General features: G+C 44.1%; 3 protein-coding genes across 3 annotated transcripts in view; all 3 read right to left on the reverse strand.

Moving 5' to 3' along the window:
• Positions 1–924: 924 nt before the first annotated feature.
• On the reverse strand, positions 925–24,642 carry LOC310672940 (uncharacterized protein; the record flags this gene model as incomplete). The annotated part of the gene is made up of 3 exons (XM_083430623.1): positions 24,628–24,642; positions 4,041–5,066; positions 925–971 (listed from the first exon to the last, which is right to left on the reverse strand). The coding sequence occupies exons 2-3, from the start codon at positions 4,975–4,977 to the stop codon at positions 925–927; spliced, it is 984 nt and encodes a 327-aa protein (XP_083286749.1). The 5' UTR covers positions 4,978–5,066; positions 24,628–24,642.
• The window catches only part of LOC310672852 (uncharacterized protein), a gene marked incomplete at its 3' end in the record, with an annotated part of 81,222 nt that continues 71,808 nt past the window's right edge, over positions 16,738–26,151 (reverse strand). The window contains exons 3-5 of the mRNA XM_083430508.1: positions 21,292–21,454; positions 19,446–20,201; positions 16,738–16,859 (exon numbers count right to left, since the gene is read on the reverse strand). Of these exons, the coding sequence (XP_083286634.1) occupies positions 16,738–16,859; positions 19,446–20,201; positions 21,292–21,391 (978 nt within the window). The 5' untranslated portion in view covers positions 21,392–21,454. The remainder of the gene's footprint in view (positions 16,860–19,445; positions 20,202–21,291; positions 21,455–26,151) is intronic.
• LOC310672941 (uncharacterized protein) overlaps positions 18,500–26,151 on the reverse strand; it is a gene marked incomplete at its 5' end in the record, with an annotated part of 173,689 nt that continues 166,037 nt past the window's right edge. Inside the window, one exon of the mRNA XM_083430624.1 lies at positions 18,500–18,633. The remainder of the gene's footprint in view (positions 18,634–26,151) is intronic.

Raw genomic sequence — 26,151 nt, forward strand, 5'->3', positions numbered from 1 at the left:
TTATGTGATCTTTGAATCAAGTCTACTTACAGGCAAAAGCGGGCTGGGAGGGGCAGGGGTTGATTCTAGGATTAAGTCTCCTGGGTCTACCTAGCAATGGATGATCTTTGCCTTAATTTGTAACTCAATGCCTTGAACATCCCACTGGCATTTCTTTTTAAATGATGATAATGTTTTATTGCAGATTTCTTATTATTATTTTGGTATCTCATTGTTAACAAAGTATTTTTATACATATGAAGAGCAGATATTGAATTGAGAAAACTATGGTTTGTAAAGTAAAAATATTTTTTTTATTTTTATTTTTTAAAAAGGTTAAGTTTGTCTCTGTTCTAAAATTTGGTTTTAAAGTAAAGTGTCAACATATTTGGGTTTGTTTATAAAGCAGACGCGACTACCTGCTCCTGGAAGCCCAAAAATGAGCTCCGTATCAACAAAAGTTTTACCTATAATTATTCATAATGAAAAGTTGTAAGAAATGTGAGATTTTCCACCCTTGAGCTTTTGAACTACAACCCCCATCAATCTTGGCCATACAGGCTGAGGCTTATGGGCGTTGTTGCCCAACATCTGAGCAACCCCATGTTGGATATCCCTGCTCTATACTTTTTTCATTTAATTTCTATTCCACTTTATATTTTCAAGAAAAATCTCAAAGTGGTTCACAGCATATTAAATCAATAAAACCTAAATAAAACAATCTGAAAAATGTCAAATATAGAATATACAGTCAAAGCAACATAACTGAAAACTAAAATATTATCTTAAAGATTTCAAAATAAAACATTACAAAGGTCGATTACAGAATTCATATTTAACATAGTAGAGCTATGAGAGAATACATATTTAACAGAGTAGGGCTGGGTGAGTCTGGTTCCCACCCCTTTGGCCAGGTGGAAAAGACCTTGCAGGGAGTGGTGGACTTTACATCTCACAGCCGGGCGATGTTCCTCCGGCCTCATGAGCAGCCTCTTTAATGGGACCCAAGTGTGTTTAAGGCTGCAATTAACTCAATCTTCCCTAGATCTACTTTCAGCAGAAGCATGTGCCACTCCCACTGGCCATCTTCAAGAGCAAAGTAGCAAGCACATGTATCCCGTAGGCGCGCTTGGCTCTTCCTGTTCAGCGTCACTAAAACTCTCCTCCCCCCACCCCCTCTCACGAAACGACAGCCTCCTTTTAAGCTCCCTGACAGTTATTTGCTATTCCTCCACCATTGCTCTCACAGTGCATGTGCGATACACACGCTTCGCTCTAGGGCCTCCTGAAGCATCTTACGCGCCGAGACAAAGGGACGCTCTCCTGCTAAATGCACGCTCACGGATTACAGGCGCGTACTCGGGAGAAACACGAACTAGCCTTGCACGGAAAAAGCATCCCCTCTACTTCTCTCCCCTTCTCTCCCCCCTCCCCTCCCCCGGCCTAGTCCCACACTTTCTCCCCTAAACAAAACCTAACCAGGGACCCAGCTGAGGAGAGCTGCACCGAGGCATTTGTGGGAAAATCCCCCTCCCCTGATTCTTCCCAGGAGCAGGAGGACTGTATAGATTTGGAAAAGTGATTTGCAGAGGAACATAGTTCAGAAGGCAGAAGCTGGGAAATACTGGATAGGGAACAGCTTGCAGAAGAAACTCTGGAGGGGGGGAGAGTTAACAGATTCACTGTCTCTGGAAAGCATCCATCCGCTCTCCCCAAGGTCAAGGAGAGCAGCGAAAGTGGCAGGACAGAAAGCACAGAGGGAACGAGCTCAGATTACGAGACGCAGAAGTGGCAGGGGTGACTAGGGATGTGAGGGACTGGACCTCTTCATTGGGAGCACCGCCATTCCTAGAAGACGGGTTCTTTATGCCCTTGCTGGGATCATTAAAGTTTCTAACTGGTAAGAAGACTCCTTTTCCTTTGTTCTGCTTATCTACGGCCAAGGGGGGAAGGAAGCCAGTTCCCTGAAGCCTGACAGATGCTGATCCACAAGACAAGGGCAGCGCATCATTTTGGCAGTGACGGGTGGAGTCAAAACTCAACAGATTCATCACACACCTTGAGCATTCCAGATTCACACTCTCCCCCTGGATAATCTAGCAACAACTTGCAACTTCTTTTGTACATCAAGTATATGTGACCTTCATTACTTTAATAATAATAATAATAATAAATTTTATTTATATCCCGCCCTCCCCAGCCGAAGCCGGGCTCAGGGCGGCTAACAACAATTAAATAATCAAACAATCAAATAATCAAACATTCTAAAAACATTCCATTATAAAAATTAATTAAAGTCAAATTAATGGCAACCGTTAAGCAAAATTCTGTGCAGGTTGCCAGAGGAGGGAGTCAGGCTGGGCCCTGACCAAAGGCCTGGTGGAACAACTCTGTCTTGCAGGCTCTGCGGAAAGATGTCAGGTCCCGCAGGGCCCTAGTCTCTTGTGACAGAGCGTTCCACCAGATTGGAGCCGCAGCCGAGAAAGCCCTGGCTCTAGTTGAGGCCAGCCTAACCTCTCTGAGGCCTGGGACCTTCAGGATGTTTTTATTTGACAAGCGTAGGTTTCTCTGTGGGGCATACCAGAAGAGGCGGTCCCGTAGGTACGAGGGTCCTAGGCCGTATAGGGCTTTAAAGGTTAAAACCAGCACCTTAAACCTGATCCTGTACTCCACCGGGAGCCAGTGCAGCTGGTATAGCACCGGATGAATGTGATCTCGCAGTGAAGACCCTGTAAGGAGTCTCGCTGCGGCATTCTGCACCCTCTGGAGTTTCTGGGTCAGTCTCAAGGGCAGCCCCACGTAGAGCGAGTTACAATAATCCAGTCTGGAGGTGACCATCGCATGGATCACAGTGGCTAGGTCAGGGCGAGAGAGGTAAGGAGCCAACTGCTTAGCTTGGCGGAGATGAAAAAATGCCGCCTTTGTTATAGCTGCAATCTGCGCCTCCATGGAGAGGGAGGTGTTGAAGATTACACCCAAACTCTTAATGGACGGTGCTGGCACTAATTGCACCCCCGCTAGAGATGCGAGTTGCCCCCTCAATCCCATATCGTCCCGTCCCAGCCAGAGGACCTCTGTCTTCGAAAGATTTAACTTCAGCCGGCTCCCACGTAACCATCCAGCCACAGCTTCCAAGCATCTGATCAGTGTATCTGGGGCCAAGTCAGGATGGCCATCCATCAACAGATAGAGTTGGGTGTCATCAGCATACTGATGGCAGCCCAGCCCAAAACTCCGGACAAGCTGGGCGAGGGGGCGCATAAAGATGTTAAAAAGCATCGGGGAAAGTATCGCACCCTGGGGCACTCCACACACCAAGGAGTGGCGGGATGACAATTCCCCCCCAAGCGCCACCCTCTGTCCCCGACCGGAGAGAAACGAGCGCAGCCATTGAAGGACTGTGCCCTGGATCCCCACGTCGGCAAGGCCGTGGTCCAGGAGTTCGTGATCGTAATACATATATATGTGTATACAAATTTAAATACAAACACCAAAACATCACACGGGCTCCATGTATTTAAAATTGATTTCTGCCTTTATGAGTTTCTTGACGTAAATGAAATAGTGAACATTGAGTGCAAGGTTGCATACATTTATATGGTTTTTAACCTGTGTGAATTTGCTTAGGAATATTAAGGTCTCCACTCCATCTTAAGCTCTTTCCACATTCCCTACATCTGTGGTTTCCCCCGTGTGAGTTAGCTGATGTTTCCTAAGGCCTCCACTTTGACTAAAGCTCTTTCCACACTCCATACAATTAAATGGTTTCTCCGTGTGAGTTCGTTGATGTCTTCTAAGGTTTCCACTTTGACTGAAGCTCTTTCCACATTCTATACATTTAAACGGTTTCTCCCCCGTGTGAGTACGTTGATGTAGTCTAAGGGCTCCACTTTGACTGAAGCTATTTCCACATTCAATACATTTAAATAGTTTCTCCCCCATGTGAATTTGTTGATGTTTTCTAAGGCCTCCACTTTCACTGAAGCTCTTTCCACATTCAATACATTTAAATGGTTTCTCCCCAGTGTGAGTTCGTTGATGTATTCTAAGGTGACTACTACGACTGCAGCTCTTTCCACATTCAATACATTTAAACCGTTTCTCCCCCGTGTGAGTTCGTTGATGTATTCTAAGGTCTCCACTATGACTGAAGCTCTTTCCACATTCAATACATTTAAATGGTTTCTCCACAGTGTGAGTTTGTTGATGTCTTCTAAGGTGACCACTTTGACTGAAGCTCTTTCCACATTCAATACATTTAAACCGTTTCTCCCCCGTGTGAGTTCGTTGATGTATTCTAAGGTCTCCACTATGACTGAAGCTCTTTCCACAATCAATACATTTAAATGGTTTCTCCCCAGTGTGAGTTCGTTGATGTCTTCTAAGGTGACCACTACAACTGAAGCTCTTTCCACATTTAATGCATTTAAATGGTTTCTCCCCCGTGTGAGTTCGTTGATGCATTCTAAGGTGACCAATACGACTGCAGCTCTTTCCACATTCAATGCATTTAAATGGTTTCTCCCCCGTGTGACTTCGTTGATGTATTCTAAGGTCTCCACTACGACTGAAGCTCTTTCCACATTCAATGCATTTAAATGGTTTCTCCCCTGTGTGAGTTCGTTGATGTATTCTAAGGTCTCCGTTATGAGCAAAGCTCTTTCCACATTCAATGCATTTAAATGGTTTCTCCCCCGTGTGAGTTCGTTGATGTATTCTAAGGTCTCCACTATGACGGAAGCTCTTTCCACATTCAATACATTTAAATGGTTTCTCCCCAGTGTGAGTTTGTTGATGTCTTCTAAGGTGACCACTACGACTGAAGCTCTTTCCACATTCAATGCATTTAAATGGTTTCTCCCCTGTGTGAGTTCGTTGATGTCTTCTAAGGTCTCCACTTTGACTGAAGCTCTTTCCGCACTCCATGCATTCAAAGGGTTTCTCCCCCGTGTTAGTTCGTTGGTGTATCCTCATTTTCCCACAGTGACTAAAGCACATTGCACATTCCCTGAATTTAAATGGCTTCTCTGCCCTTCCCAATGAATTCACAGACAGCTCCGTAGAATTCTGACCATCATCTTCCTCACCTGTTTGGGGCGGGGAGAGAATCCTGTTAGACATCTATGAAAGACAAGAAAGGAACTGAACACACGTCAATTCCCATGTGCACCTTCTCTTATTTTAACACCCTCTCCATTCTCCACTGTTCTCTTCATGTTCCAAATTTTTAGGAATGCAGATGAGATAATGGCAAGAGAAACCCATGATCACTCCATTCACACTTAAGAAAGCACCATCATTTTATAATAGACATCCACGGTGTAACTGGCTTATAAGACACTTCTGTCTTTTTCTTTTTGAAGTGAGGAAACTGAAGTGTTCTTATGCCACAGGTAACTGTAAAAATATTTTAACATATTAGAACCTAAAGAGAGCCTGCTGGATTGGTTAAAGGCCCACCTAGTCCAGCATCCTGTTCTCACAGTGGCCAAGCAGATGCCTGTAGGAAACCAGCAAGCAAGATTTCAGCCCAAGAGCCCTCTGCCCTCCTGGGCTTTCCAGAATCTAGTATTGAGAAGCATTACTGCCTAGGACCATGAGGGCAGAGCACAGAAATCAGCTTAATCCCTTTTTTCAAGATATCCAAGTTGCTGGCCATCACTGTCTCTTGTAGGATGGAAGTTCATAGATTAACTATGCTTCTGTTTATTCATCTTCTACAGCCCATAAAGGCTCATAAATGTATTATGGCTTAAGCTTTTGTGAGCTGCAGTCTGACAATGTGGAATCTTGACTAAGAAAGCTGGTGCCACTATAAACCCGTGAGTATTTTTGTTGGGTTTTTGTACTTATTTTGAACTTAACTCTTAATCTGCAAAGGACTGCTTTGAATACATGGGTGGCCCTTGAATGGAGAAGAACAAGGCACCTTGCTTGCATCTGGATCCCCTGGGAGAGGCGGTGGATCCAGGGATTGTGAATGAACAAGACCTCTGCCTTCCGTGCGGTGGGAGTGGGGTGGGTTAAAAGTGGGGGAGAGACCTCCCCCTCCTGTCCTTTTGGGAAATAGGAGCTTTTGCCGTGAGTAAACTACTTAGATGGCACGTTCTCAAAAGAAGCACTTTGGAACACTGCTTGCTCTTTCTATGTGTGTTCTGTGTGTGCATGTGTGTTTTGGACTTAGAAGACAACATACACTAGTGGCCAAAATTGTGGAAACTATGGAGAAAGTGTTTTTCTGGGGTTTGATGGCTCATAACACCACCCTTTTATGGAGTAATATCATAAAATTTTATATCAATGGAAAGATACAGTGGTACCTTGTGTTACAAATGCTTCAGGTTATAGACTCTGCTAACCCAGAAATAGTACCTCGGGTTAAGAACCTTGCTTCAGGATGAGAACAGAAATCGTGCTCTGGTGGTGCGGCAACAGCGGGAGGCCCCATTAGCTAAAGTGGTGCTTCAGGTTAAGAACAGTTTCAGGTTAAGAACGGACTTCCGGAACGAATTAAGTTCTTAACCCGAAGTACCACTGTAATTTAAAGTAAAATGTAATACAACAACTTTTAGGAAGGATTACAACATACCGTAAATAAGCAGGACATTTGCCAGTGTGTTATCTGATTGCTATCAAGTTGGTTGGGGATTTTTTTGTTCTTTCATTTAGTGAACTTGTAAAATGTAATAACATAAATGCCACAAAGAGTTGACTTGGTGATTGCGGGCTTCCGGTCTGGATCGTGGAGGAAATAGCGGCGCTCAGAGCTTCGTCTGAGTAAGATAGAGCCTATAGGGGGATTTCAGGTGACCGAGGGGAGGTTTTAGGGCTAAAAAAGAAAAGCCCTCACAAAACTCTGCAGAAGAGAGGGGCTGCAACGGGTCCAGCTGAGCCCCAGGTCTCCCGTCAAACCGGCTCCCACAACTGCATGAGTAGCGAGTGGGGGAGGGGAAGACGGTCAAGGTGGGCTGTCGGCTCCAACGCACACCTGAATATCCAAAGCCTAAAAGCCGCCCCCTGAAGTGACAGATCTTCTGTTTTAAGGTAAAATAAAAAGAGGCTTTTGGAGAGGAATTAAAAATTTGGGGCTTAAATTCAATTTGAATCTCAAAGTGAGAAGTATTAAAAATGGAAGCCGTGCTTCCGCTATTCAGGGGAGAACCCCGCAGAGACGTTTTGTGAATAAGATGAAATGCGATGAATGAGATGAAAGCCCCCCAAAATCTACATTACAGCCTCTGAGTGAAAGCAAACGGATTTTTAACCCTAAAATTCCTGCTTTGCTGAAAGAACAGGATTTGTAAATACTTGCCTCTCAGTTTTGACAAGCTCTGCAATTTGAATATCCAACACCTTGGAAATTTTTGAGACATCCACCAAAGTCTGGCAGGATCAGACCCTGTGTAGCTGGAGGGGTAATAAAAAAGGAAAGTGGCCAACATATAGAGATTTGTTAATAGAAGAGGAGAAAGGTTTGAAATTTAAAAGTTATGAAAACTTGAAAGGTACTTTACAAAGTTGGTTGCATCACAGACAAATTAATGAGCAGTTTGAAGAAGATAATAAAAGGGGGTTCAGCTATACTATCTCAAACTTTCAAAAGGAAATTGTGGAGGGAAATACCAAATTATTGAAGAAAGCATATAACATTTTGCTATATGGAGAGACTTTAGATGAGAAGGTAAAATCGGCCCAAATCGGCTTAATATACAGTTGGAGGAATGGGAAAGTTTATGAAAACAAATGTAAAGTTTACAGCTTGTATATCATTAAGGGAAAATTACAGTGGTACCTTGAGTTAAGTACTTAATTCATTCCAGCGGTCCGTTCTTAACCTGAAACTGTTCTTAACCTGAAGCACCACTTCAGCTAATGGGGCCTCCTGCAGCTGCGCCGCAGGAGCTCGATTTCTGTTCTCATCCTGAAGCAAAGTTCTTAACCTAAGGTACTATTTCTGGGTTAGCAGAGTCTGTAACCTGAAGCGTCTGCAACCTGAAGCGTATGTAAACTGAGGTACCACTGTATTTGAAAATGATATATAGATGGTATATCACACTGGAAAAACTGCAAAAATGTATAAAACACGATCCAAGATATGTTGGAGAGGTAAAGAGAAAAATGGTACTTTTTTCATGTATGGTGGGAATGCAAGAAGGTTAAAGAATACTGGGAAATGATATATAATGAACTGGGGGGAAAAGATGAAAAAACCCTTTGTTTAAAAACCAGAATCTTTCCTGCTTCTAATTTTAGATCATGATACATGAGAGGGAAATTGGACACAGCTTATGTATGCGACAACAGCAACAAGAATTTTATTAGCACAAGTATGGAAAACAGAAAACGCCAACAAAGGAAGCATGGCAAGCCAAGCTTATGGACTACGCGGAACTGGCTAAGCTGACAGAGAGAATACATGAGAGAGACAACATTGATTTCAAAAAAGAGTGGGAACCATTTATAAACTATATAAAAAGACAGTATAAAGATATGGACTCATTGGCAGGTTTTGACAACTATATAAGAAGCAAAATCAGCAGAGTATAGAATTTGTTTAATAAATCAATACGGAAATATGGGGGAAGCCAAAGAGGAGGGAGGGGAGAAATACGGATATAGAAATTGTTCAATTAAGATTTGTGGAAATTTGTTGTTATAATTTGAAAATGAAATAGAAATATTTTTTTAAAAAATGTGTTTTGCGATTGCTATCAAGTTGGTTGAGGTTTTTTTCATTTAGTGAGCTTGTAAAACGTAATAAAATTAAATAAATGGCGCAAAGAGTTGACTGGTCACCTAGAAAGGGATGTAAAATAGTACTATTAAGTGAACAAGGCTACAGTTATGAAGATATTAGAAGAAAAATTGGCAGAAACTTAACCAAAGGGGACATTTCTAAATTTTGGAAGAGGTATAAGGAGCCGGTCACTACAAAATCAGACTGGGCTAAAACCATGATAACTGGACAGCAGAACAATGGGACAGTGTTATTTGGAGTGAGGAGATGAAAATCTCGCTTGGTAGTGATGGCATGAAATACATGAGGAGAATCGGAGGAGATTTACATCCTATTTACACTGCACCTTCCGTGAAACACCCAGTCAGTGCTATGATCTTGGGCTGTATGACAGCACGAGGTGTGGACAAAATTTGTGTCATTAATGGGAAAGTAAATGCCCCCAAATACATAGCCCAGACTTGAACCCAATCAAAAATCTATGGAGCTGACTAAAGAAACTTGTACGTCAGAAGCAGCCCAGCAATAAAACCCAATTTATAAGGGAAATAATTTAATCTTAGTTTCACATTATTACAGCTGCAGAACTAAAAAGCTTACTTTACTCCATGGAAGGCTAAAGGTTATCCAACTAAGTATTAACTGACACGGTGAGAATTTTTGTATATCTCTTTTGTTGTATGCGTTTCGTTTCTTCTTTATGACTGCTGTTGTAATAAATAATCCTTCATAAAAGTTATTGCATTACATTTTTCATTAAATTATATTTCCATTGATATATAATAAGACTTCTGAAGGCAGCCCTGTACAGGGAAGTATTCCATGTTTTCGGTGTTTTTTATTTTGTTGGAAGCCTTCCAGAGTGGCTGAGGAACCCAGTCACGTGGGCAGGGTGCAAGTAATGAAGAATTATTATTATTATTATTATTATTATTATTATTATTATTATTCCCTCCTTAGCCTGACCTGCTATGCATGCTAATCAGAGACTCTGTCCCAACCACCCCCTTGAACACAACAGGGCTTCCTATTTTTACTGCTATTCTTTACATTTCTATACTGCCCTTCCTCCGAAGATCACAGGGCAGCTTACAATAGAAAATCAGAGATGCACAGCACAGTAAGAAATAAAAACGACAACTGCCCCCTTACGCACGTACAAATGCAGGTGTGAAGGCCATAGATTGTTTAATGAGCCCAATGCCTGGGAGAAGAGGAATGCTTTCGCCTGGTGCCTAAAGAGAAGGAAGGAAGGAAGGAAGGAAGGAAGGAAGGCTGGCAGGCTGTACATTGAGGTTCACTTCCGAGGGTCTTCTGCCAGTTCCCTCCCTGCAAGAAGCGAAGTTACAGGGAACCAGGCAGAGGGTCTTCTCGCTGGTGGCGCCCTCCCTTCCAATTTCAAATAAATAAACAACTATCTGACTTTTAGAAGACATCTGGAGGCAGCCCTGTATTGGGAAATTTTTAACGTTTGATGTTTTATTATGGTTTATCTATGTTGTAAGCCGCACAGAGTGGCTAGGGAAACCCAGCCAGATGGGCAGGTATTATTATTTATTATTATTATTATTATTATTATTATTATTATTAACCTGCCCAACCATGCCCAACCCTCTCCCCTTTCCCGCCTCCTTTCCTGCAACTCCCTTTGCACCAGACCTGGGCAGGAGGAAGCTTCTCTCTTTCCACAGCGGAAACCCCTCCGCCCCCCTTCAAGGCCCCATTAAGAGAAACAGCTCCCTTTCCTCCCTTCTCTTCTTCTCCCCGCCCCGGGGCTTCTCATCCTGGACCCCCACCCCTTGCCAAGCCCCTTCCCTCCTTCCCCGCCGCTGGCTTTGCACTCACCCGAAATCCTGAAGGCGGAGGGAGATGCAGCGACCCTGGGCAGCGGGGGGGGGGGGGCGAATGGGAGCCCCCGCCTGGGAGGCAGGGAGTGACACTGTTTAATTAGGAGGCTTAATTAGGACGTGCTCTGGTCCATGGGGCCAGGAAGATTTGGACACGACTAAACAACGACAACAATTAGGACGAAGCAGCCCCTATTGTAAAGCTTCCGCTGGTGAAGCCGGAAGTCAGGTGACTCTGGCGAGGCAGGAGAAGTTTCTCCCCCCCCCCCCCAGCCTCCTTCCTTTCCTTTGATAATTGGGGGAAGGAAAACCTTGCAGGACCAGCCAATGGGGAGACGAGGGAGGGAAGCTGGGCTTCCAGTATACGGAACATCAGCTACTTTGGACCCCTCCCTCTTGCAAGAACGTATTGTAATCAATAAACTTTTTACTGCCTCACCCATTTGGTTCAGATTGTATTTCAGGAGGGATCAAGGGTCTCATGAACCACGTCTTACAATGCAGGAAGCAGCTTACAGCAAAAAAAGCCTAATAACTCTTCTGGGTAAACTCCAGCCTCACTTAGTACCCACTTCCACCTCAGCAAAGTGTTCTTTATACAGAAATCTCCTGAAAAGAAGTCTCTCTATTTACATTATAGGGAGGGACCACTCTCTGTCTGGCTTATTGCACCTTCATAACACCTGTGTCCTGTATTCTCCTCAGACACACAGAAACAGTGAACAGTGACATGCAGCAGCAGCAGCAGCAGCAAGACAGACGCCCTGTCAAAGAATACCTCCCATTCGACCACTCCCATGAATCTGGGGGGGGGGGGGACCATGTACTTTAGATGCCTGCCAAATGTACGCTACGGATGTGAAAGCAATATTCTTCACAGGAAATACTGGAAAAAAGGGAAGGCAGTTTTAATTTGTAAGGAGAGAAGGGAAGTTCTTTGCTTTGCTTTCAGTCCTGACAAATGAAGCGATAAATTTAAAAAGCAACCCTGTTTTCAGTGCCTTCTTTTTAAAGCAAATATGGTGCCGGTAATCACCATGAAAATGTTACACTAAGTGTCATACTTTGAACAGTTTGGAGAAAAGAGGTACCGGTACTGCGTAACCTTGAGTACCCCGGGGGGAAAAAAACCCTTTTTCTTTTCTTTTCTTTTTTTTTATTTGATCTTGATATTTTATTAAGGATTTTCTTGTTTTACAGAAGTAAGTGTAATGCCTCATTGTTGTTTTTTCCATGTAACATTTTTACAAATCCATTTCATTTGTTGAGGCATTAGGGGGAGAAGAAAAGAAAAAAGAAAGAAAAAAGAAAGGGGGGTGGAGAGAGGGAAGATGGATGGGGGTGGGGTCGGGTGGCGGTGTTTCTATTATGTTTAATGTATGTAGAGTTTGGGGTCAGCGTTGTTTGTGTTGTTCACTTGTGATGAGAGAGGTTGGGGTTGGCCTAGGGTGTGATTGTTTGCTTGTGATTGGCTGTGGTGATCTTTGTTTTCGTGTGTGAGTGAGGTGGGTGGGTGTTTTGGATCAGGTTAGCCATATTGATTTGTATGCTGTTGGTGGATTATTGTCATTGTCCTGTTGGGCTGTGTATGTGATAAAGGGGAGTCATACTGGGGTGAAGGCGTCTTCTTCTGTTTGTCCCTGTGTCAGTTTCAGTTTATTAGTTAATTTTTCTAGTAGAGCTGTTTCCCATACTATTTGGTACCATTGGTCCATACTTACTCCTGACAGGTCTCTCCAGTGTCTGGCTATGATGCTTCTGGCTGCTGAGAGTAGGTGGGTTATGAGTTTTTTGTGGTGTAAATGGTCATTGTTGTCTTGGGATTCTTTTCTTTTTTAAAAGCACCATAATTGCATGGGGGGGGGGGAGACGATCAACACTGCCAGTAGTACCTGTATGCAACCATATACACAAGAATTCTGTAGCAATGAATCCACTAGCAAATGGGAGGGGGGTGATGGGTGATAAACAAATCTAAGCAGCATCTCGAGTGCTGAGATCCCATCAAAGGGAAGGGAAATGTGCACATGCCCTACAGCTGTGATAACATCTCTCTGAACGTCTTGCTTTTTTCATACTATATCCATAGTTCCCTCAACCATTCCTCATAGCGCTTGGTTTCCAGACCCGTGGTCAGTTTAACTCCAACTCCCATTAGCCCCTACTGGCGTGGCCAATGGCCAGGAATGACAGAAGTCATAGCCTAGCATAGTTCAGTGGGATGTGGGCAGGCCTTAGGTTTGCATGCTCATGTGCAACTGTCAGTTTGGAAGCTTCCACTGTTTTTCAGACCAAGGGCCAGATTCCCTCCTGGATCGCCTTCCAGGGGCCACATGCCAGGGCTGGGCAGGGTGAGAGAGGCAAAGGTGTGTCAAACAAGGAGCGCAACTTTTGCCTGTCTACAGGAAGTTATATCTGATACACACAAAACTGTCTGCCCTCTACCAAAGAGGGAGGAGGCATTGTCAAGAATTGAAAGGTACATCCCGGCTGGCTAAGGGGCGAAGCAGAGCCATGGATTGAGAGCAGTGAATTCAGAGGACCACAGTCCACATGTGCATTTGGCCCCCCAGTATCATAACCCAGTATGGATATGATTTGTATGATTTGGCTAATGCCTGCATGTCCAGCGGATTTTCTACAATGTGATCGCAGTTTTGGAGTCCCAAAATGCAGCCATATTAGACGTGTGCCTGCAGGAGAATCTACTTTTATCTAATGCGCCTTTTCCAATGAGGGTGATAGAAGATCTTTCCTCCTGCTGTAAAATATTTCTAAAAAGAGAGGTCCCAGGGTTGAAGCAAATTTGGAAGCCATGACCTCTCTCTTGGAAGCTCTTAATGTGCTCTGGCTTTACAGTGATAGCAGTTAGGGGCGTGCATTAGATTTGGATTAATTCTGAGGGATTTATGTATTTTTAAATAATTTTTTTATTTTAGAACTATAAGTTACAATACAACCAAACACATCCACATTTGGGGATTCCTCAGAATCTCTGGACTTCCCATCTTCCCCTCCGTGGGTCCTATTATTAAACCTTTTCTACTGCATCTTTTTCAATAGTCCATATTTTATATAGGTCCATAGTACTTGCTACGAGTGTTATTTCAATCCTGCTAATGTTTTCATCTGTTTACAGTGGTCTCCAAGATAAATTATAAATTCCCCTCATCCTTTCCTAAAGTTATGGTCTTCTTGGTTCCTGAGCATAACGGTCAGTTTTGCCATTTCGGCATAGTCCAGCAGTTTAATTTGCCATTCCTCTCTGGTAGGGACATTCTCTTCTTTCCATCTCTGGAATTCTGAGGGATTTTTGATCAAGGCAGGGACCGCAGAAGCACTTAGTGTTGTCTCAGCAGTCCAGACAACAAAACAAAAACAGATCTCACATTCCCCCTTAGTGAATATGTAGAGGCCCAATGTGTACGCAGGTCTAAAATGGTGTCATGTTTCCCCAAAGGATTTGTGCGTCTGCGGTGCAAATGGGTGTTTCTCTCGTTCCATAGGTTTACTACCACTGCCTGGGCATGGGGGACCCTTTGGCCGTGAAGTCCACAAGTGCCATCCGCCTCTTCTCCCACCTGCATCACCCCGTGTACCTGGAGTTTCTCCTCATCCTGTGGGCCGTTCCCTGCCTTTCTCTTGACCGCCTGCTCCTCGCATTGCTCTTCACAGCCTACATCACCTGCGCCCACAACCTTGACCAGCAGGACTACCTCTACCTGCGAGCTCATCTGGACAAGAAGTTCCAGATCTTCTCCCGTGAGGAGGCAGCCTATGGGGATCTGCTGGCTCAGAATGGCCCCTCCATCCTTAAGAACTGAACCGGTGTGGCCCCAATTTTATATGCGGGTGCTTTTATATGAGGTGGAACTCCAAAGATGGCAGAATTCAACCCCAAGTTCCTTGGAGGGAAGTCTCTAGAGCAGGGGTGGAGGAAAGCCTATGGCCCTCCAGAAGTTGGTGGACTTCAGCTGCCATCAACATCTGGAGGGCTGTGGATGCCCCATACCTGCTGTATAGGCTTAAAGGGATATATTGGGCCCAAAAAGAGTCCCGTCCCCCCTAGTGCTAAGAAGAAGAGTCACTGATAACCGACTGGAATTTAGGTGAGGTGGTCAGGTTGTATGTGAATTTTGTTTTTAATAATTTTTTAATTAAATTTTACAGTTTTATAGTCAGCATAATCATCATAAACAAAAAACAAACGAAAACAGAATACACCCCATTCTTCCCCCACCCAATGACTTCCCTCAACTTCCTCTTCCGGTTCTTTATATATTTGCTACTTCTGCTTACATTATTTCATCTTAACACTCTTTTAACTAAATGCTCTTATATTCTTATCATTTTTATACCGTATCCTTTAAATTACATCTTATATTTAATAATTTTCATAACATTATTCCTTATTTTTTACTTTCCCTTTTATAGTTGTGTTTACTCAAACCCTGCTAGCGAGTCTATTTCTTTACAATATTCCTGCAAATACAACATAAATGAATCTGTCCTTTATAAAGTCTCTGTTGTCTTTATCTCTTATGCTTCCTGTACGTTTGGCCATTTCTGCACATTCCATTATTTTGACATGCCAGTCTTCTTTCGTTGTTATCTTGTCATCTTTCCAGTTTTAAGCTAGTAGAATCTTGCCCACCTTGTGGCATACATAAATAAGTTCTTCAACTCTTTGGGTAAACACTGCCCTGTGATACCTAATAAGAAAGCTTCTGTTTTTTTAGCAAGTTATTTTAAACACTTTCCCCATCTCATTATACATCATTTCCCATTAATTTTTGATTACAATTCTACCACATGTGGTAAAATGTTCCTTCTTTCTCTCTACACTTCCAACATATATTAGAACGTGATCTGTACATTTTAGCCATTTTCATATAATTCTCTTTCAAATTTATACAATCCATAATATTTTAGGTCCACCTTTAGTTTCCCCAGTCTTTCATTTGTATATTATGTCCATTTTGTGCCCATTTTTTGTGATCTTTGAATCAAGTACATTTACAGGCAAAAGTGGGCTGGGGGGGGGGCAGGGGTTGATTCTAGGATTAACTCTCCTGGGTCTACCTAGCAATGGTTAATCTTTGCCTTCATTTGTAACTCAACGCCTTGAACACCCACTAGCATTTCTTTTTAAATGCTGATAATGCTTTTAATGTAGCTTTTCTATAATAATTTCTGTACCCCCTTGCTAACCAAGTATTTTTATACATATGAAAAGCAAATCTTGGATTGAGAAGATAATGGTTTGTAAAGTAAAAAAACGGGTGTGTGTTTTTAAAAGAAGTTTGGTTTGTCTCTGTTCTGAAATTTGGTTTTAAAGTAAAGTGTGTCAATATATTTGGGTTTGTTTATAAAGCAGAAGTGACCAGCTGCTCCTGGAAGCTAAAAATGAGCTCTGAATCAACAAAAGTTTTACCTATAATTATTCATAATGAAAAGTTGTAAGAAACGTGAGATTTTCCACCTTTGAGTTTTTGAACTACAACTCCCATCAATCTTGGCCATACAGGCTGAGCCTTATGGGAGTTGTTCCCCAACATCTGAACAACCCCATGTTGGATATCCCTGCTCTATACTTTATTGTTATTTATTTCATTTCTATACCGCTTTATATTTTTAAGAAAAACCTCAAAGCGGTTTACAGCATATTAAATCAATAAAACATAAATAAAACAATTTGAAAAGAGTGAAATACAGTGGTGCCTCGGATTAAGAACTTAATTGGTTCTGGAGGTCCATTCTTAACCTGAAACTGTTCTTAACTTGAGGTACCACTTTAGCTAATGGGGCCTCCCGCTGCTGCTGTGCAATTTCCGTTCTCATCCTGAGGTAAAGTTCTCAACCAGAGGTACTACTGTACCTCCGGGTTAGTGGAGTTTGTAACCTGAAATGTTTGTCACCCGAGGTGTTTTTATCCCAACTTACTACTGTATAGAGTATGCATTCAAAGCAACATAACAGAAAACTAAAATATTATCTTAAAAGATTTCAAAGTAAAACATTACAAAGGAGGTCAACTACAGAACACATATTTAACATAGTAGGGCTGGGTGAGTCTGGGCCCCGCCCCCAGGGCCAGGTGGGAAAGGCCTTGCAGGGAGTGGCCTTCACGCCTCTCAGCCGGGCGATGTTCCTCCGGCCTCATGAGGATCCTCTCTAATGGGACCCAAGTGTGTTTAAGGTTGCAATTAACTTAATCTTCCCTAGAGCTGCTTTTAGCAGAAGCATGTGCCACATCCACTGCCCATCTTCAAAGTCAGAGTAGCAATCCAGGGACACTTTTTTAAAAAAAAAAAGAGAAAAAAAGTTATTTTTAAAACGCTATTTTTAAAGAAAAATTAAGAAGTAATCTCTTCTGTCGCGCGACCTTCCTCTGGGCCCTGGCCTGTTCTCTAGGAGTGCTAGCCGCCGTGGAGTAGGCTCAAGTCGGGCCTGGGTTCGGTCACGTGTCCTTGCCCTCCCAGTGCTCTCCTCCCTCTGCTCCTCAGCGGCAGCAGTGGCATGACAAGGTCGGGGCTTCCCTCTTTTTCTCCTTCCTCCTTCTTCTCTCTTCCTTCTCCTTCTTCTCCCTGCCTTGTCTCCAGGGTTTTCCTGGCCCCGGAGCGCTGCTGGGCAGTTGGCCAGGTGCTCTCGCTCCTGTCTTGATTTGGGTCATGAGGGGGGGGTCATCGGTTCCCCCAGTTCCTCCTCAGCAGTGGAAGCGTCAGCGGCAGTCTCAGCACCCTGGAGCCAGCCTGGTAGCGCAGTTGACTCTGGCTGGCTTCAGGAGCTGCTGCTGCTGCGTGGCACCCGCCATTTTGCCTCGCCAGAAGTCCCCATATGATGTGTCTTGTGCCGTTGAAACAATCATGCAACATTCATTCCCTCCTAATAAATCTACAACACTTAAAATATAAACCCGGGGACATGAAATGATATCCAGGGACATTCCAGGGACGGATTTTGGCCGGGCACAGATTTGTAAATCCGGGGAGTTTCCCCGGGAAACGGCGACGTCTGGTAACCATAGTTCAAGGTTGCAATTAACTTAATCTTCCCTACTCCAGACCTGCTTTTAGCAGAAGCATGTACCAGCTTCAAAGTCAGAGTAGCAACCACATGTATCCTATAAGCACGCTTGGCTCCTTCTGTTCGGCGTTGCTGAGGCTCTCCTCCTCCCGCCCCCTCTCATGAACCAACAGCCTCCTTTTAAGCACCCCGACAGGTATTGACATGCCCCCCACCATTGCTCTCGTGGCACATGTATGATACAGGCGCTTCGCTCTAATGCCTCCTGAAGCATCTTACGCTCTGAGACAAAGGGACGCTCTCCTGCTAAAAGCACACACGCCGATTACAGGCGTGTACTCAGGAGAAACAAGAACCAGCCTTGCGCAGAAAAAGAAGCATCCCTTGTAAATCTCAACCTTTATTCCCCCCCCCCCCGGCCTAGACCCAGGCCCACGCTGTCTCCCCTAAACCAAAACCTAACCGCAGTCTCCAGGGATTGTGCTGAGGAGAGCTGCACTGAGGCACAATGGTGGGAGCCTCCCAATCCCCCTTAATCTTCCCAGGAGCAGGACTGTATAGATTTGGAACAGTGGTTTGCAGAGGAACATAGTTCAGAAGGCAGAAGCTGGGAAATACTGGATGGGGAACAGCTTGAAGAAAAAACACTGGGGGAGAGAGAGGTAACTGATGCACTGTCTCTGGAAAGCATCCCTACGCTTTCCCCAAGGTCAGGGAGAGCTGTGAAAGTGGCAGGACAGAAAGCACAGAGGGTACGAGCCCAGGTTACAAGATGCAGAAGTGACATGGGTGACTAGGGATGTGAGGGGGTGGACGTCTTCATTGGGAGCACCGCCATTTGTGTGAAGACGAGTTCTTTGTTCTCTGGCTGGAATCATTAAAGTTTCTAACAGACTCCTTTTCCTTTGTTCTGCTTATCTACGGCCAAGGGGGGAAGGAAGCCAGTTCCCTGAAGCCTGACAGATGCTGATCCACAAGACAAGGGCAGCGCATCATTTTGGCATTGAAGGGCAGAGGTCAAAACTCAACAGATTCATCACACACCTTGAACATTCCAGATTCACACACTCCCCGTTTATCTAGCAACAACTTGCAACTTCTTTTGTACATATAGTATATGTGACCTTCATTACTTTAATACATATATATATGTGTGTGTACAAATTTAAATATAAACACCAGAACATCTCACTGGTTCCATGCATTTAAAATTGATTTCCGCCTTTATGAGTTTCTTGATGTGAAGTAAAGAGTGCACCTTGAGTGGAACACGGCATACATTTATGGCTTTTCACCTGTGTGAATTCGCTCATGAATATTAAGGTCTCCACACAGTCTGAAGCTCTTTCCACACTCCATACATTTAAATGGTTTCTGTCCTGTATGAGTTTTTTGATGTTTTCTAAGTGTTCCATTGTCACTGAATTTCTTTCCACATTCAATACATATAAATGGTTTCTCCCCCGTGTGAGTTCGTTGATGTCTTCTAAGTGTTCCACATTCACTGAAGTTCTTTCCACATTCAATGCAATTAAATGGTTTCTCCCCTGTGTGAGTTCGTTCATGTATTCTAAGGGCTCCATTTTGACTGAAGCCCTTTCCACATTCAATACATTCAAATGGTTTCTGCCCTGTATGAGTTCGTTGGTGTATTCTAAGTGTTCCACTTTCACTGAAGCTCTTTCCACATTCAGTACATTTAAAAGGTTTCTCCCCCGTGTGAGTTCGTTGATGGCCTCTAAGGGCTGCATTCCCACTGAAGCTCTTTCCACATTCAACACATTCAAATGGTTTCTCTCCTGTGTGAGTTCGTTGATGTATTCTAAGGTCTCCACTATGACTGAAGCTCTTTCCACATTCAATGCATTTAAATGGTTTCTCTCCCGTGTGAGTTCGTTGATGTCTTCTAAGGTCTGCACTACGACTGAAGTTCTTTCCACATTCAATGCATTTAAATGGTTTCTCTCCTGTGTGAGTTCGTTGATGTAGTCTAAGGTATCTACTTTCACTAAAGGTCTTTCCACATTCAATACATGCAAATGGTTTCTCCCCCGTGTGAGCTCGTTGATGTATTCTAAGGTTTCTGCTTTCATTGAAGCCCTTTCCACATTCAATACATTCAAATGGTTTCTCCCCCGTGTTAGTTCGTTGATGTATTCTAAGGTTTCTACTTTCACTGAAGCTCTTTCCACAGTCAATACATTTAAATGGTTTCTCGCCTGTGTGAGTTCGTTGATGTCTCCTAAGTGCTCCATTCTCACTGAAGCTCTTTCCACATTCAATGCATTTAAATGGCTTCTCCCCCGTGTGAGTTCGTTGATGTATTCTAAGGTTTCTACTTTCACTGAAGCTCTTTCCACATTCAATACATTTAAACTGTTTCTCCCTCATTTGATTTCGTTGATGTATTCCAAGTGTTCGGCTACAACTGTAGCTCTTTCCACACTCCATGTATTCAAATGGTTTCTCTCCTGTGTGAGTTTGTTGGTGTATCCTCATTCTTCCACAGTGACTAAAGCACATTCCACTTTCCCTGCATTTAAATTGTTTCTTTGTTCTTCCCAATGAATTCACAGATGGCTCCATAGAATTCTGACCATCCTCTTCCTCACCTATTTGGGAGTCGGGGGGGGGAGAGAATACTGTTAGACTTTTACGAAAGACAAGAAAGCAACTGAACACATGCCAATTCCCTTGTGCATCTTCTCTTATTTTAACACCCTCTCCATTCTCCACTGTCCTCTCCATGTTCCAAACTTTTAGGAATGCAGATGGGACAATGGCAAGAGAAACCCATGATCACTCCATTCACACTTAAGAGAGCACCATCTACAGTGGAACTGGCCTATAAGACACATCTGTCTTTTTCTTTTTCAAGTGAGGAAATGATCTCAGGCTCCAATAGCAGTCTCTCCTACGAGTAAGAAGTAAAACGGAAGTGCTCTTATGCCACATGTAACTGTAAAAATATTGCAATATATTAGAACCTAAACAGAGCCTGCTGCATTGGGTAAAGGCCCACCTAGTCCAGCATCCTGTTTTCAAAGTGGCCAAGCAGATGCTTGGGGGAAACCAGCAAGCAAGATTTCAGCCCAAGAGCCCTCTGCCCTCCTGTGCTTTCCAGAAATTAGTATTAAGAAGCATTATTGCCTAGAACCACGAGGGCAGAGCACAGACACCAGCCTAATCCTTTTCCCCCAAGATATCCAAGTTGCTGGCCGTCACTGTTTCCAGTAGGATAGAAGTCCATAGATTAACTATGCTTCTGTTTATTCATCTTTGGAGTCCTTAAAGGCTCATAAATGTATTATGAGCTAAGCCCATGAGTCTCTTTGTTGGTTTTGTACAGTTAATTTGAAATTTGTACCAAGGTTGTACCACTGTAGCTCCATGTAAGCTTATGGAGGGACAGAATTACAGGCGCTCTATAAATTATTATCCCACTCACCCACTCTCACACACAACCCCTGTCTGTAAGACTGGCAAGTTCACACAATTTGCTTATAATACTGGCCACCCTTGGTTTCCATGTGCCCAATCCTATGTGCAGAGCCTCCAGCCAAAAACAAAGAGCTGCTTTGAAAAAAGCCTCACCCTTCTCTTCCTTCCCCTTCCTGCCTTTGGTCTCCTCTCCATCTCTTCCTCTTTCTCCCTCCACCATCCAGCCATCCATGTCCCCATCTCCTCTCCCCTGGAACTCACCAGATTTCTCCAAGGGTCCCGGGAGGGGATGATCAGAGGTCGTAGGGAGGGATGCAGGAGACAGCTTGAGCAGGTCAGCTGTCCATCTTCCTCCGTCCATCCTGACCAGGTTTGGACGTTCAACTTCTTGAGGAGCACAGAAGCCAAGGCACGTTGTAGCTTCCTGGAAGGAAGAAGCAAATGGAGTCTCAGAGCTCCTGCAGGGATTTTGCCCAACACATTCTGTTGCCCCTGTAGAAGCCCCTAATGGGCACCCGCTTCCCAAGAGCCTCCACCCGTTTTCAAACACCTTTGGCAATTCCTTCCATCTGCCTGTCCCTTCTCCCTTCCCAAGGCTGGCATGGTATGGGCAGTAGTGGCCTTGTGGCAGTTGCCCAAAGGGCCACAAGAAATGTGATAATGTTTACCCCTTTAAATCCTTGAGTGTGCTTCTAATACAGAAGTTATGGTAGTCTGTGCTTTATGAAACTGATTATTTTGCAAGTTGCCGCCCCTCAATAGGGGCAAAAATACAGCTAATAGGAGAATCACAAAGATACAGTTGAAAGGTAGAACATGAGTTGCTATGTGATGCAAATGGCTGCATGTAACACAGGTTCCCAACATGCACACCAACACAACGTAACAGAACGTGGTAGGCATCAGAACATATTCAGCAGAAATTGCCAGTGCTTGTTGTGCGTGTGTATTATAATAAAATGAGGTAATGATGAATATGAGGAACGTGGAACTCCAAAGGGACTTTTTAAAGGGGGGGGGGTACATAACAAAAATTTAAATTCTTTTGGCAACAATAAACATTAAAACAAGGAACTGCTGAGCAAAACCAGAAACAGGAGCATGTGCAGAAGTGATTGCGGAGAGGGGCAGGGCCTTCAAAGGTCCCATAATCGACCCAAAACAACACAGAAGTCTACCTGTCGATTGCAATCCACCGCTTGGACATCCCTGATGTATATGATTGGTGGAAACTGAAATTCTTTGTTTGACATGACATATATAAATACCACTGCCTGGAACACCAGACAGAGTTGCAGTTTTGTGAAACGATCCAACTGTAACCTATTGCTTTGCAATCAACACAACTCCTATCTCCTCTCGTTTCTAAGTTTTATTGGCGTAAACTCAGCAGATAAGCCATTTTCTCGCTTACGACAGCCTGAGAGTAAATCCCGTGGAATATAAGGACTGCTCTGAATACATGGGTGGCCCTTGCATGGAGAAGGAAGCTCCTTCCTTGCATCTGGACCCCCTGGGAGAGGCGGTGGGTCCACCCACTGCTTCCTCTGCCCTCACTGCCTCCTCCTCTGTCCTCCTGCCCTGCAAATACCCCCTGCTCAGGGGAGAGAGGCAGAAAGAGCCTTCAAACCCATCTGTTTCCTCCTCCTCCTCCGCTGCCTTTTCTTGCAGCAGCCCAGTGAGAGGGGAAGGAGCCGCAGCGCCTGGTTCACTTCAGATGCATCCGAGGTTTACTGATGTTGTGAATGAACAAGACCTCTGCCTTCCATGCGGTGGGAGTGGGGGGCTTAAAAGTGGGGGAGAGACCTCCCCCTCCTGTCCATTTGGGAAACAGGAGCCTTTGCCATTAGTAAACAACTTAGACGGCAAGTTCACAAGAGAAGCACTTTGGAGCACTGCTTGCTTGCTCATGCTATGTGTGTTTGCACCTCGAGGACAACAGACATATTTAAACCACGTGATTTCTTAAATTGGTAATTTCTTTAAAATCGAAGGCAATTTATACAAAAGACTTCAATGTTTGGTTTCTTTGGGTGTTTTTTATTTTGTTGGAAGCCGCTCAGAGTGGCTGGGGAAACCCAGACAATGGGCGGGGTATTATTATTATTATTATTATTATTTTATTGTGAGCCTTGCCAGCAATGCCCAACCCTCTCCCCTTTCCCGCCTCCTTCCCTGCAACTCCCTTTGCACCAGATCTGGGCAGGAGGAAGCTTCTCTCTTTCCACAACGGAACACTCCCCCCCAATCCACCTTCAAGGCCCCATTAAGAAGGCAAGAAGGAAAGTACTGTAATTTAGATCATTTTTGTGTACTGTTTTTATACACAGTACACAATGAATCATGATAAAATTATACAGTTGAATGGGTATTGGGTAGATGCATTAATACAATTAGTCCTGTAAAATATTTTTTATGTACAGCTGTGTATAGTATTGCTATTATTTATAAATGTGACATATTACTAGAAATACTGTCTTTTACACTCACTAAGTGTAACAGGGTACCAAGGTCTGCTGTCCCAATGAAGAATGTGGACTATTATGGTAATATTGATACTTATATAAAAAAATGCATTGTATTAACTACAATTGCATTGTACAGTTTATAACAGTTAATTTCATGTTAATAATGCTATTTATAATTAGTAGTAGTTTGCATCATATATTTACACCTATTATTATAGCAAGTTTCTAGGACTAGATTAGGTGTCTTTGTAAATTGTGTTTCTAAAGGAACTTTTGTTATTGCCAAATGCCAATGTGTTTGCATTATTAAGTTTGTTATGAATAACAAAATCATTTTTAGTTAGAGCTTAATAATTATTTCACTATTAATATACTTCGTAACTGTATTTCAGTTCAACCATTACTTTGAGAAAATACATACTCTGTTATGTGCAAATGGTTTTAGATACCTATTAGGTCCATAAATTACCATGCAGCCTACATTCAACACAAAAAACAGCAACAATTTGCTGTTGACAAAGGACAGCTGGGCATATAAAGGGCCCCATGACCTCCAGTAGCTTAGGGCCTCATCAAACCTCAACCCGCCCTGCCCCCACTACTTTATGCAAGGAGTTCAAGAAACAAAGAGCTGCTTTGGAGAAGACCTCAGCCCTTCCTTCTTCCTGCCAGGACCCCCCTGCCTCTGTTTTCCTCCCCATCTTTTCCTCTTTCTTCCTCTGCCATCCAGCAATCCATGTCCCCATCTCCTCTACAAAACGGAAGACTTGGATGTTTTTGGTGTTTCTTATTTTGTTGGAAGCCGTCCAGAGTGGCTGAGGAAACCCAGAAAATGGGGGGGGGGGGTTATAAATGTCATTTATTTATTTATATAATTATCACTATGGCGAGGCTGGTCTGCAATGCCCAAGCCTCTCCCCTTTCCCGCCTCATTCCCTGCAACTCCCTTTGCACCAGATGGAAGATTCTCTCTTTCCACAGCGGACCCCCCCCCCTTCAAGGCCCCATTAAGAGAAACAGCTCCCTTTCCTCCCTTCTCTTCTTCTCCCCGTCCCGGGGCTTCTCATCCTGGACCCCCACCCCTTGCCAAGCCCCTTCCCTCCTTCCCCGCCGCTGGCTTTGCACTCACCCGAAATCCTGGAGATGGCGGCAGATGCAGCGACCCTGGGCAGCGGGGGGGGGGGGAATGGGAGCCCCCACCTGGGCGGCAGGATATCTGCGGGAATAATTGTCAGGGGAAAGCCTTGCAGAACCCAGCCAATGGGGAGAGGAGGGAGGAAACCTGGGCTTCGAGTATAGGGAACAGATGCTCCTTGCTTTAAGGGTTAAAGGCAGAGAGTGCAAGCTGCTAGAGGGTCCTGGATACTGACTTGGGAAAGGGGGCGCGGCTTAAGCATAACAGCTGACCCGCCCCCTCTGCCGTCATGCACTGTCCTTGTCCTGCAAGGAATCCGGTGAGTGCAAAGCGCCTCGAGGTGCAGCAAGCTTTTGGGGGGGGGGGTGTGCAATGCAATGCAATACCCATGGAATTGGAGTTGGGTGTGGAGAGAGAGCAGGCAGGGAAGCGGTGGGTCAAGTGTGGGGGTATTGCAGCTGATTCATCCTAGTTGCAAATAAGAAACGGGCCTCTCCCTGAAGGTTCTCTCTCTCTCTCTCTCTCTCTCTCTCACACACACACACACACACACACACACAGATCACATGAAGAGCCCTGTAGTTTGATCAAGCCCATCTAGTCCCGCACCCTGTTAGAATCGTAGAATCGTTGAGATGGAAGGCGACCCTGAGGGTCATCTAGTCCAACCCTCTGCAATGCAGAAATCTCAGCACTGCCTCCTCATGGTGGCCAAGCCTGCAAGGAGGATGGGAGCCCAAGAGCATCTCTCCCCTCCGGGGGCTTCCGGAACTGCTATCAATTAAGCATAATAATATTAATATTACAACAACCTTATTTATACCTGCTCATCTGGCTGGGTTTCCCCAGCCACCAGGGCAGCTCCCAACAGATTTTTTTTAAAAAAAACCAATGAAACATCAAATATTAAAAGCTTCTCCATTCAGGGCTGCCTTATAAAAGTCAAATAGATGTTTATTTTCTTGACATCTGATGGGAGGGCTTTCTACAGGGCAGGCACCACTACCGAGAAGGCCCTATGCCATTGAGTTGATATATAGAGCATCTATCCTAAATTTGTCAGCTTCTGTCAAAGAAACAGGATCAGGAAGTTCTTAATGTCTGATAATAATAATAATGATAAATTTTATTTATACCCCGCCCTCCCTGGCCTCAGGGTGGCTAACACCAGTAAAATTACAATAAGAACATAATGGGGGGGGGGGAACCAATTTAAAATACAAATTTATTTAAAATGCGGCCTCATTTTAAAAGCAGTCCATAAATCAAAACCATTAGGGGAGGGAAACATAAGGGTCAAACTGAGTCCAAACCAAAGGCCGGGTGGAACAGATCTGTTTTGCAGGCCCTGCAGAAAGATGTCAAGTCCTGCAGCGCCCTAGTCTCTTGTGGCAGAGCGTTCCACCAAGTTGGGGCCAGTACTGAAAAGGCCCTGGCCCTAGTTCAGACCCAATCTAACCACCTTGAGACCCGGGACCTCCAAAATGTTGTCATTTGCGGACCTTAAGGTCCTCTGGA

Source organism: Podarcis tiliguerta (genome assembly GCF_965153285.1).
Source record: "Podarcis tiliguerta genome assembly, chromosome: 2".
In the NCBI taxonomy this organism is placed as follows: Eukaryota; Metazoa; Chordata; class Lepidosauria; order Squamata; family Lacertidae; genus Podarcis; species Podarcis tiliguerta.